This window comes from Kryptolebias marmoratus, linkage group LG7, assembly GCF_001649575.2.
Source record: "Kryptolebias marmoratus isolate JLee-2015 linkage group LG7, ASM164957v2, whole genome shotgun sequence".
Taxonomy (NCBI): domain Eukaryota; kingdom Metazoa; phylum Chordata; class Actinopteri; order Cyprinodontiformes; family Rivulidae; genus Kryptolebias; species Kryptolebias marmoratus.
In genome coordinates, this window is record NC_051436.1 from 475,796 (window position 1) to 487,291 (window position 11,496).

The 11,496-nt window shown below is 50.3% G+C and overlaps 2 protein-coding genes and 1 long non-coding RNA gene across 5 annotated transcripts in view; 2 read left to right on the top strand and 1 right to left on the bottom strand.

The window, feature by feature from the left end:
• The window catches only part of LOC108228472 (atrial natriuretic peptide receptor 1-like), a 14,883-nt gene extending 14,473 nt beyond the window's left edge, over nt 1-410 (top strand). Inside the window, exon 23 of the mRNA XM_037976614.1 lies at nt 74-410. Within this exon, the coding sequence (XP_037832542.1) occupies nt 74-247 (174 nt within the window). The 3' untranslated portion in view covers nt 248-410. The remainder of the gene's footprint in view (nt 1-73) is intronic.
• Nucleotides 411-3,380: 2,970 nt separating this feature from the next.
• Nucleotides 3,381-5,524, bottom strand: LOC119617208. Its single transcript, XR_005233430.1, has 2 exons — nt 5,157-5,524; nt 3,381-4,367 (listed from the first exon to the last, which is right to left on the bottom strand). It is a non-coding gene; the product is annotated as an uncharacterized LOC119617208 (long non-coding RNA).
• A 153-nt stretch (nt 5,525-5,677) lies between these two features.
• LOC108228415 (E3 ubiquitin-protein ligase Topors-like) lies at nt 5,678-11,343 on the top strand. 3 transcript variants are annotated; one of them, XM_037976611.1, is made up of 4 exons: nt 5,678-6,205; nt 6,750-9,190; nt 9,274-9,402; nt 9,531-11,343. In XM_037976611.1, exons 1-4 carry the CDS (start codon nt 6,098-6,100, stop codon nt 10,876-10,878), a joined length of 4,026 nt encoding a protein of 1,341 aa, XP_037832539.1. In that variant the 5' UTR covers nt 5,678-6,097; the 3' UTR covers nt 10,879-11,343. The 3 variants fall into 3 exon arrangements, with proteins under 3 accessions (XP_037832539.1, XP_037832538.1, XP_024858993.1); XM_037976610.1 differs by having other exon boundaries at nt 5,681-6,205; nt 9,271-9,402; XM_025003225.2 differs by having other exon boundaries at nt 5,707-6,187; nt 9,271-9,402.
• The last annotated feature ends 153 nt before the right edge of the window (nt 11,344-11,496 follow it).

Genomic DNA, 11,496 nt, shown 5'->3' on the forward strand with positions numbered 1-11,496 from the left:
TCCTCCTCTGACCTGTCTCCTCCTCTGTCCCTGTCCTCCTCTGTCCCTGTCCTCCTCTGTCCCTCTCCTCCAGGGGAAAGGAGACATGGTGACATACTGGCTGGAGGGGAAGAAGACGTCTGCGACCACCAAGGACTCCGGCCCCGACGCCAAGGTGTCCCAACACGTTGCCATGGAGACGGAGACGGAGCCGTGCTCGTCGGTGCCGGGGTTTGTGAACGAGGAGCTGCTGATGGACCCGACCTGATTCAGAACTCGTTCAGGTCCTTTAGTTCGGTGTCTCTTCGTTTCTCTGTTTATTAAATGTTGTTGATTCTGTGAGTGTCCTGACTGTGGACCTGTGTTTGTTTACAACTTTTATTTATTTATTTATTTATTTATTTGTTTATGTTTACAGTCGTGTAACGTTCCTGTTAAACAGACAAACTTCAAATAAAAGATCAAAACTTTTCTGTTTGTTTACTCGTCCTCGTCTGTCCTGAAGGATACCGGTCCTGACCCAACAGAACCTGGGTCCAGGTCCTGGGTCCTGGTCCTGACCCAACAGAACCTGGGTCCAGGTCCTGGTTCCAGCTCCTGACCCAACAGAACCTGGGTCCAGGTCCTGACCCAACAGAACCTGGGTCCAGGTCCTGCTCCAGCAGAACTCAGTGGGTTCCTGTTCGTCTCGGTGGAACCAGCTGTTCGAGTCGTTCCAGCAGCTGCTGAAGACCAGATGAGGGTTTATTTCCAGTTTGGTCATCTTCAAACTGTCTCACCTTTATTTCAGGCTCTGCTCTGATGTATTCAGTAACTACTATCAGCACACACACACACACACACTCGGTCTCAGATGGATGAGAGGCCGTCTTTGATCCTCTGATGTGTAAATGTCCTGAGTGGCAGAGGTTGAGAGAGCTCCAGACAGAATGAGGATCAGAGAGAGAGAGAGATTGAATACTCATTCAATTAAAAACACTTCAAACACTCGCTCACACACACACACACACTCACACACACTCACACACACACACACACCCACACACTCTCACACACACACACACACACACACACGCGGGTTGTTAGCTGTAATTAAAAACCCTCTTCAGTTTGTCTGAATCCTCTGCAGGACCAACCTGGACCCAAACCCGACTGCCTGAACATTCACCTCCTGATCCGAGACACAACAACAACAACAACAACAACAACAACAACAAACACCAGCTGGAGATAAACTGTCAGATTTTAGATTTTTTCTGCAGAAACCTTCAGTTAAAAACAAGATCTGAATATTTCAGAGGGAAATGTGAGAAAATATAAATTATTTATTTCTTAAAGGTTTAACAAACAGCTGTCTGATGTCGTGATGCGTTCAGGTGCATCTGGACACTGTGGCATGAGCAGCGAGTCCTCCAGGTCCTCAGGTTCAACCTGGAGGTCTGAACTTTGAAGCACGAGGGCGGAAGGATCATGATTTGTTCTAAAAATACTAGAAAGAAAAAAACAGTTTAGAGCCAAAGTTTTCCCTTGAGGCTTTTTATTTATTCTGACTTCTTCCTTTTAAACAGGTCAATAAATCAGACACAGATGCCTCAGGTGTGGTGGTAGCTGAGAGTCATCCCAGCACGGCGGGTGATAGGCATTCCTCCCTCAGAATGGAGCTGGTTCTGGTTCTACAGGACGGTTCTCTTTACAGTTGTTCTCGATTGTTTCCACACAAATACTGGTTCTTGAGACACCGCGCACCGATTCTGTGAAACTACGAGCACACTTCCTGCTTCACACCCAAGCTGCAGATCTAAAACACACTGCCCTGCTGTGCTCACTGCCTCATCCCATGGGCAAACACCCGTCACACCGTTTTACAACCAGCAACCAGGTGATGCTTCTCATGGCGGGATCTTTGTGATGTGGTCAGAAGAGTTTTAAACAGGAAATCCTTCTGTTTGTCTGTAGACCTCTGTAGGTGCAGCTTTGTGTTGGCTGGGAGGAACAGCTCACTGTTTTTATGGGACAAATCAAATATATTTGTGTGTTCTGGGTATAAAAACAGTATTTTACTGTCTGTAGTCAGTGTGACTCTGAACAGAAAAAGGCCTGANTTCGTTCTGATGAACGGAGAAGAAGTGTTTTCCATCGAGAACATCAGAGTTCAGCTGGTTCTTATCTTTATTCATATGATGCTTTGTGTGTCATCTGAAAACTAAATACACTTTTAAGAAGAGATAACAGTGTTTTACATGTAAGGTTTAGTTTTGCAGGAGAATTAAAGGGTTTGGTCCAGAGTTCTGAGGATTTAAGGCGTGCTTTCAGAACAATCGAGAACAACGGTCAGAGCTCAGCTGCATCCTGCAGCTGCTGCCAGCTTTAATCCTCTCATGCAGATGAGTCCCAACGAAACAAGATGAACACATGAAGGGAGTCACGCCTGGCGAGGAGAATCCTTTTCATTTTCTGAGGGAAACTGGAAGAAACGATGATTGATTCACAAACTGCTGTAAGAGTCTGAATCAGCAACATCTGATTGTTTTATTCTGATCAGAAACAGAAAATAAGAATAAAACTGGATCAAAAATTAAGTTACATGCAGTTAAATGCAGTTAAATCCAGTTACATGCAGTTAAATGCAGTTAAATCCAGTTACATGCAGTTATATCCAGTTAAATCCACACCGTCGGAGTCTGAAGTCAGTCAGCTTCAAATAATCCCAAAAGTTTCAGCTGCTGAGTTCAGGAAAGCAACTAAAAGTTAAATATTCTGACCCTGGATCAGGTCTGGGTGTTTCAGGAGGACTCTGTATAAATCATCCTGGCAGAAGAAGAAAACCAGATGTTGTGCCGCCCCCTGCTGGACAAACCCTGAGCTGCAGCTCTCAGGGTTCCTCTCCTGTTCCTCTGGAGAACTACAGACACAACTGAAGATGTGGATCAGATCCTGGTGGTAGTTTGTTACCTGCAACATCTAACATGACGGCATCTTTCTACCAAATCCAGCAGAAACAGAAAGTTCAGATCAGGTAACAGGATGTTTGGAGATGTGGATAAGGACCTCTGATGGAGACCGTCAGAAACTGCAGGTCTCAGGTCTCAGACAGCTGAGTGAGGCTGACCTCCAGCTGCGTCTGCTCTCTGACTGCAGGCCTTCTCACTTTCATTTCCAACTCCTTTATGTTAGATTGTAGTTTGATTTTTAATCATTTTTATTATTAGTCCTGCAGTTGAAGCACCTGAAGATGATTAAATATAAAAGCTGTAAGATGAGGCCTCAGAATCTTTGTTTGACAGAAATATGTCAGATATCCCCGTTTCATTGGATCTAAAACCTTAAAACATTTTTAATTTACTGACGTTCTCCAAAAACCTGACTGAACAGAAGATTTTCATTTTCTTTAAAACACTTCATTTGATTTTAAAAGACTTTTTTATTGAAAGTTTCCTAAAAACCCGACGAGGAACACATTTAACATGATAAAACTAACGAGAAAATAAAAATCATAAATGAACAGAGTGAGGAAAGTAAAACAGAAAAAGTTCCAAATGCAAAGAGGAATTAGTTCTTATATAATATAAAATAAATAAGTGACCTCTGACCTATAGGTCAGAGGTCAAGCCCCCCTTCATGTCCTCTGTTATGCCAGGATCATATTTAATTCCTGTGGAGAAAGCTGAATATATGGGTAAGCATGTTGACAGTGCCATCTGAAGAACATTTCTTTACAGGAGACAAGTTTCTTCCTTTTCATAATCTTTATTCTTTATTAAAACAAATGCAAAACAAAAGATGGCAGACAAGAAAGTAGATCCACTCTAAGATAAAAAATACTAAATGAATAACTGCTGGCGTTGATGTCCGTCATCAGTCAGGGATCACCTGACAGGAAATGATGTCAGAAACCAAAGCTGCTCCAACAGAGAACTAAGCTCTCAGCCTATTGGCTGGAACTGTTCCTGTGGGTGGAGCCTCAGCTCACAGAGTCGCTCTGAAGGAAAAACTCCTCATCCTGCCTCACACACAACCAGAACCAGAACCAGAACCCCCGGGTCTGAGGTCCGATTGGGTCGGCTCCTTCTGACAGGTTCCCAGGGAGCAGCAGAACCCACGGGTCTGGTTTCATCATGAAGCTGCAGCAGGATGATGATGATGATGATGATGATGATGATGATGATGATGATGATGATGAGGAGGAGGAGGAGGAGGAGGAGGAGGAGGAGGGGGACTAAGGACCTGGACTGGACCGACCCGTTTCAGGTCCAGATCTGCAGCAGCTCTCAGGCTGGCCGTCAGGCTCCCTGCAGGGGGGCGGTCCTTCTCTCCAGTAGCCAATCAGCTGCGACCCTGCTGGCGTAGATGACGTAGGACCAGGACAGAAGCACCAGGGCCAGAAGGACCTGCAGGACAGAGACCCAGAGGACTTCACACCACGTCCAACACCGAGGAGCGCGCTCAGAGCGGCAGGTCCGGTGACGGTTAACGACACACCTGATTTCACCGTTACACCTTCAGTTTGGGGCTGAACAGAGTTTATTTATCTGAAATAAAAGAGGCAGAAAAAGGTTTCTAACTACAGAAGACGACCCAGAGCTGATGGACTCCGGTTCGAATCCAGTTTGGGTTTGTTCCCAGCAGCTCTCACAGACACACCATCTGGTCCTGTTCCTTCAGCTGAATCAGACAGGAAATGGATTTTAGCTCAAAGTGATTCTTAAAGACTTTCCCTCAGGACTTTATTTTCTTTTTGTTTTTAAAGACACGACTTTCAGAAACTGCTGGAAACAGTTTTTAGGCCTGAAAATATTAAGAACAAACGGCAAAATCTGCCCTCATGTTCAGGAACAAGGACTGAAACTGAGTGGAAAAAGCAGCATTAGGTAAAATAATAAAATAAAATAAAGTAAAACTGCCTTTAACAGACATTCAGAAACTATATATTTACAGTCTTAAAAACATTTTTAAATACCTTTATAAAACTATTTATGCCAGGTTTAATTATTTTATAGCACAGCATTTTTAAAAAGACTTTAAAACTGCAGTTTTTGTATGTTTTTACCTGCTGTTATTACCTGTGTTATGGCTTTAACCTGTTTATCCTCTAGATAGCTTTAGCGGCTAAGCTAACGGTTAGCATGTGACGTCAGACTCAGAATAAAGTTTAAATGAAAGTTGTTGTTTTTTTTTACCGCAGAGTAAATCCTGTCCAAAGCCCGGGAACTGAGGGTCTCCATGTCCTCCTGACAGCCTTAGATCGACCTGCTGGGACAGAAAATCCTCCTCGGTTCGGTTTGTTTACAGCCGAGCTGCTACTTCCGCTTCTTCTTCTTCTTCCTCCTTTTTAAGAACAACGGAGCCAGCTTGTGTCGCAGAGAGCAACCTGCACGGCAAACATTTAACTTTTATTGAAACCGAAAACTGTAAACAGTCTCCAGCTTCACAAATATTTTATTATTAGATAATTTATCTCTAATGTTTATCACATTAGTTAAAGTAGCGCGGCTGAGCTCAGCCGGAGCTGCCGTTACCTTGGCAACCAAACACGGAGAGACAGGAGGTCTCCCTCCGCTTTTTTTTTACACCGTTACAAACAAGTTTTATGACCTTTTTTTGAAAAATAAAAATACTGACTAAAAAATATCAGTTATTAAAAAATTAAGCATATGCATTATTTTAGATCAAGTATTTCGAAACAAATTTTATATGAGTAAAGTGTTCTTAGTTTAAGCTTTTGATGTTTTAATATTTCCAACCAAAGAAAATTGATTTAACAATTCAAAATAAATTTATTTAAAAAAATATTATTTACCTATGAGAGACTAAATCAGAAAAGAAAAACGTATCTGTTCTGAATAGTATCCAGTCAAAAGTAGAACATTTGGGAGATTTAAATAATTATTTGTAGGTGTGAGTGATGTGCCTGTAAATGTTGACGATCTTTGTCTCTAGAGATGAAAAAACAGGCGGAGGGTGGATTTCCCATCATGCATTGCGGCCTATTACTCCAACAGAGAGCAGCTTCGGTTTGGGACACAGCCGACACGAAATGTCTCCGTTTTTAACGGCAGCCCGGTTCTAAACGGACCCGAGTACCGGAGCTGGGGGGAGCGAGGTCATCGCTGCCGGGAAAATGCCGCCTCCGGCGCGGAACTCCTCCCGGAGAAGGAAAAGAAACCCGGATAATGAGGAGCGAGCCACCGGGGAGCGTCTTCCTGCGGAGGTGCTGGGAGCTAGCAATGTTAGCATGCTAACAGCTCATCAGAGAGGCAGAAAGTTACCTGTTTGATGTCACGTGACCTGTAATCTGTCAGGGAATGTCTGCAGGTTGTAGTTTTAGATGCTGAACTAAATTTAGTCAAACTGTTATTAAACAACAGATGTTAGCTCAGTGCTAACTGTTTAGCAATGCTAGCTTGTCAACAGAAAGGTTTGTTGTTGCAGCTTTTACGGGACAGTTTTTCAGGAAACATGTTAAAGTAAAAGCTTATGATGATAACAGAGAAAGTCTTTGTTAGAAACCAGAATTAGAGCAGAATATAAGTATTTAGTCCATAACTTGATGTTGCTTGTTGGAGCTGCAGGAGGGGAAACTGAACATGTTCCTTCAGGTTCAATACCTGGATCCTCCAGTTTCTAAATGATGGAGTTACACACATTCAGCTGTTCCTGGGTCAGCTGTTGTTGTGTTAACCTAACTTGTGTAGCAGGAAATAGACAGTTTTCAGTTTAATCTCAAACTGTTTTTGAGTTGAACTCTGAACCCTGCGTCTCTCTGCGCTCAGGTGACGGCGCCCACGCGGATGAAGCTGCGCGTGCGGCGGGGTGATGGTGCAGCAGCTTCAGGAGGAGGCGGTCCGGTGGAAGAAACCACAGAAAGGAGTCGAGAGGGCAGCAGGAGCAGCAGCAGGAGGAAAAACAGCAACAAAACCTCAGCATCAGCCACAGCTGCTGCCGCTTCCTCCTCCTCACCTCCAACCACCTCAGCCAGCTCCGTGCGAGCAGTGATGGCGGCGGAGGAGGCGTCACCCGACTCCAAGTGTCCTATCTGTTTGGATCGCTTCAACAACCTGGCGTACCTGGACCACTGCCTGCACCGCTTCTGCTTCCCCTGCATCCAGGAGTGGTCGCACAACAAGGCCGAGTGTCCGCTCTGCAAGCAGCCCTTCGCCTCCATCCTGCACTCCGTCCGCGCCGAGGACGACTTCAAGGAGTACACGCTGCAGCCGCCGCCCACCAACAACAGTGTGGCCGCCACCGTGGCCATGGTGGCGGCCATGGCATCAGCGGCTAGGAGTGACCACCACATGAGGCTGATGCTGAGGAGGCACCGGGTGGCTGAAGGCAGGGAGACGACCACGAGGAGGCGCAGGAGGGAGAGGGGAGCGAGAGGGAGGGGGTCGGAGGAGAGGGCAGGAGGGGTGTGGGAGTTGTACCTCGATCATCCTCCTCTGTCTTTCCCGCCTCTTTCTCGCCACCTAAGCGTCTCAAACGTTGTGGCGGAGGACAGCGAGGAGGCAGAGGAGCTGCCGGCGGAGAGGGGCGGGGCTGACTCTGCAGAGCGCGGGGCGCTGTTGAACGAGCTGACGGGCCTCAGAGGGGCGGCAGCATCTCTGGCCTCTAACAACCGGGCGCTGCGACGGCTGATGACCCGCCTGGCGGCGAGGCAGCGGCTGCAGCGAGAAGGCGGGACCATGCAGCGGCTGAGGGACGGGCAGATGCTGGATTTCCGCCGGATGCTTTACCGATGCGGCATACGAGTCCGCGGCATTGCAGGCGTCAGTGGTAACACAGGGCAACAGCGTGACATCACAGCAGAGAGTTTCCATCAGAGCCACTCCCACCTGAACAGGCTCCGCCCCTGGCTGCGGCGGGAGTTGAGGGTGATGTACGGCTCTAACTCTTCTCTCGTGGACATCGTTCAGAACATCATCATGGCGCGGCTCGCCCTCCACGGTCTGGAGAACACCCTGAACTTAGAAGAAGACCTGCGGCCGTTCCTGCAGGCGCGCACCGAGCACTTCCTGCACGAGCTGGTGAGCTTCGCCCGCTCGCCGCTCAACATGGACAGCTACGACCTGCAGGCTGTGTACGAGCCTCCCCCCGCCGCTGCCATGGAGCTGGACGGCTTCAGCAGCTCCTCCGAGGGGAGCTCTGTCATCGCCATATCCGAGGAGGAGGAGGTGGAGGAGAGGGGAGGAAGATCCGAGGGAACCGTGATCAACGACCTCAATGACATCATCCAGACAGGAAGCAGCCTGAGCCTGTCAGGGTGGGACGATGAGACGCCAGGCCCCTCCTACTCCACTGCAGAACCATCGTGTTCACTTGTTCCACCGCTGTCATTAAGCCCCACCCCTCAGGAGCCGGCCAACGAGCGAGGAGGAGACCGACCGAGGGAGGAGGCGGAGGAGGAGTGTCTCATCGTTGGGTACAAGAAGCCGATCGCAGAGCGGACTCCTGAGCTGGTGCAGCTGTCCTCCGACACCGAGGAAGAAGAGGGAGAGAAGAAGAAGAAGGAGGAGGAGCCAGCTGAAAAGACTCCTCCTCTTCCCTCCCCCACTCCTTCCTCCTCTTACCTACCCATAATCCCTCCCTCCACATCAGGTGCCTTCAGAGCAGAGCAGGAGGCGGGACAGAAAGACGAGGAGGTGGGGGGGTGGCGCTCACGTTCGTGGTCAGGAAGTTCGGGCCGAAGCAGGAAGTCTGTGTGCTCGCTCAACCTGGCGGCGCCTGAGCGGCGGCGACGAGACGACACACAGCGCGGCAGGAGGAGGAAGAAGAAGAACAAGAAGAGGGGGCGGGAGGAGGGGCAGAGGAGGAGCGGCGTTTTCAGCAACCCGAACCGCTCCATTTACCCCCCCATGATGCGGCGCCGCTCACCCCCCCTGTTCGACTCCAGCGCCGACTCCAGCCTGGAGTTCCACTGCGCCCAGGTCTCCCCCATCTCCTCCCCCTCCTGCTCATCTCCCTCCTCCCCCCTCTGCCTCTCCCCTCCCCAGACTCCGCCGACACCCAGCCGCTCCCCCGCGGAGCACGCCCACCACGCAGAGAAGCCCGGCGGGAAGAGGAAGTACAAGAGCCGGCACCTGAACAGCAGCACCAAGGACCCGAGCTGGAGGCAGAGCGGGGGGCGGCCGAGGGAGAGGAGGAAGGAGCGGCGGAGGAGGAGGGAGAAGACGAGGAAGGAGGATCAGCAGGAGAACGGGGGCCTTGGAGAGGAGGGGTGAGAGAGACACTTCCTGTTAACCACAGAATTAAAATGATATCAATCAGCTCCATAACTGCTTCCCTGTCCTCCTCCAGCAGGAAGAGGTCCAGGGAGGACCGGAGTCCCAGTGTGGAGATCATCTACGAGGGCACCATCTCCTCCAGCGCCACCCGGCCTCTGGGACACAAACGGCGCCGGAAACGGCACCGCAGGCCGCGGCACAGCAGGTATGATGAGCAGAACTGACCGCGTTGTTCTGGTGAGCTTCATCTCAGAGCTGAGGCTCTCTGCAGCCAGCAGGGGGCGACCTTCTGTTCGTAAATCAGGTTTCATGATGTTTCTGTGTCTCTCTCAGCCCTCCGGTCATCATCACCCTGGACAGCGACAGCAGCCATGACGGCGTCACCAACAGGAAGCTCCCCAGCGGCAGCAGCAGCCCCCTCAGCAGCCAGCAGACCATCGACTTCTCTGACCTTCCTCCTCTCCCATTGGTCCACTCGGCCGGCGTGGGCGGGGCCTTGGACGCAGACATCGGGGAGCTTCCGGCAGAGATCCTGGATCGGAGCTCTGACGGGTCGGAGGCGGCAGGACCGTCGGCAGGTCGGATCCACATCAGCGACAACAGTGACGTGGATGTGGAAAACGTGGAGGACGACGTGTCGCTGCTCGAAGACGGCGATCATCAAACCGCCGGTGAAGGCGGTCAGACCCATGCAGATAACGTGGTTCCTGGAGAACATCGAGCGTCTCCGTCTGACAGATATCTACTGGAAGCCATCCTCAGTGACTTGAACCAGATCTCTGCAGCCAAACAGCAGCTCTTCCAGAACCTGGAGTCCGGTTTCTCACCTACAGCCAGGATCAGGGCTCCTGATGAGACCAAAGGTGGTCCTCAGGATCCAGGTTGTGACTCTCAGAGCGGCGGGAGCTCGGCTCCTTCGCTGCCTCCTCTGGATGTTCCTCCTCTCCTCAAACGGGCCAGTCCAGTCCGGTCCTACAACAGGAACACTCCACCACCACTCAAACACAAAGACGCCGGAAGTCCTCAGCAGACCGCCATGTTTCCCCGCTGCTCCTCTGACGCCGACCCGGTGGGTGTCACCAACAAACACGCCATCCCCCCCATAGAAACGCTGAAGAGCCACCTGAGGAACGTGCTGGCCCTCAGAGGAGAGCTGCCGTCAGGGAACAGCCCTCCTCCTTCAGAGCCACATCACAATCCTGGGAACGCCTCACATTCCACCGACCCGGCGCACAGAGACTCTGCCTCCAGGTGTGACGGGATCAGAACCAGGAGTCCGGACTGCCGGGAACCTGCTGTAGACCTGTGTCCACCCAGCCGTTCTGCTGGAGCGGACTGTAAGACGAGGCTGTCCCCTGCTGGGGCTGCTGGGGTCAGACCTGAGAGCCCGTCCTCACCCCTCCTGTCTTCCTGCTCGGCTTCAGGAGGACAGGCGGACAGAAGGACAGCAGCTGGCTTCCTGCCGCCGGCTGATGGCCGGTTAAACCACACGGCCTTACCTTCGTCTGCAGTCAGACACTTCCATCCATCCAAGGCCCGCTCTGAGCAGCCCCACCCCTCTGACTCCGCCCCCCAGCCGCCCGCTAACGCCACGCACTTCCACAGAGACGTTCAGATCCTTAAAGACCATCAGAAGACGTTCAGCTCGCCGTCTGCTGATTCCAACATGTCTTCCGTCTGACGGCTGGAGAACATGACTCGTTTTTCTCTGTTCAGTAAAATGAGACCAAACTGTGTTCTGATTGGAAATAACTGAATGTTCGTTTTGTCTGGAGCTTTGAGCTGTGGGTCATCAAAGTGAGGGTCATTAAAGTGAGGGTCATTAAACCGTGGGTCATTAAAGTGAGGGTCATTAAACCGTGGGTCATCAAAGTGAGGGTCATTAAAGCGTGGGTCATTAAAGTGTGGATCATTAAACTTTATTGTGTTTTTCTAAGAGAGACGGAAGAAGCTCGTTAGTAAAGGTAAGTGATGAAGAGTTGAACCCAAACCCTCAAACAGTCACCTTTGGAAGATGAGTTCAGGTCATTCCAGCTTCTTCCGTTCTTCAGTAACGGACCGGTTCTACACGGAGGCTGGAGAACGTTCTTTACATGTTCTGTAAGAAGAAAGAGGTCCTGAATAAACATTTGGTCAAAGAGTCTCAGTTCTTTGGTTTTAATCCCAACGATTCAGAGAAACTAACAGAACCTGGTCCAGCTCCCGACCCAGCAGAACCTGGTTCCAGCTCCTGACCCAACAGAACCTGGTTCCAGCTCCCGACCCAACAGAACCTGGTTCCAGCTCCCGACCCAGCAGA

What these genes read in the sequence shown, in the direction of transcription:
- LOC108228415 (XM_037976610.1), top strand. Translation starts at nt 6,098, where the DNA reads ATGCCGCCTCCGGCGCGGAACTCCTCCCGGAGAAGGAAAAGAAACCCG. An exon ending in AGGTGCTGGGAGCTAGCAAT is followed by an intron (nt 6,206 to 6,749) that starts GTTAGCATGCTA and finishes CTCTGCGCTCAG; the next exon opens with GTGACGGCGCCCACGCGGAT. An exon ending in GGGGGCCTTGGAGAGGAGGG is followed by an intron (nt 9,191 to 9,270) that starts GTGAGAGAGACA and finishes GTCCTCCTCCAG; the next exon opens with CAGGAAGAGGTCCAGGGAGG.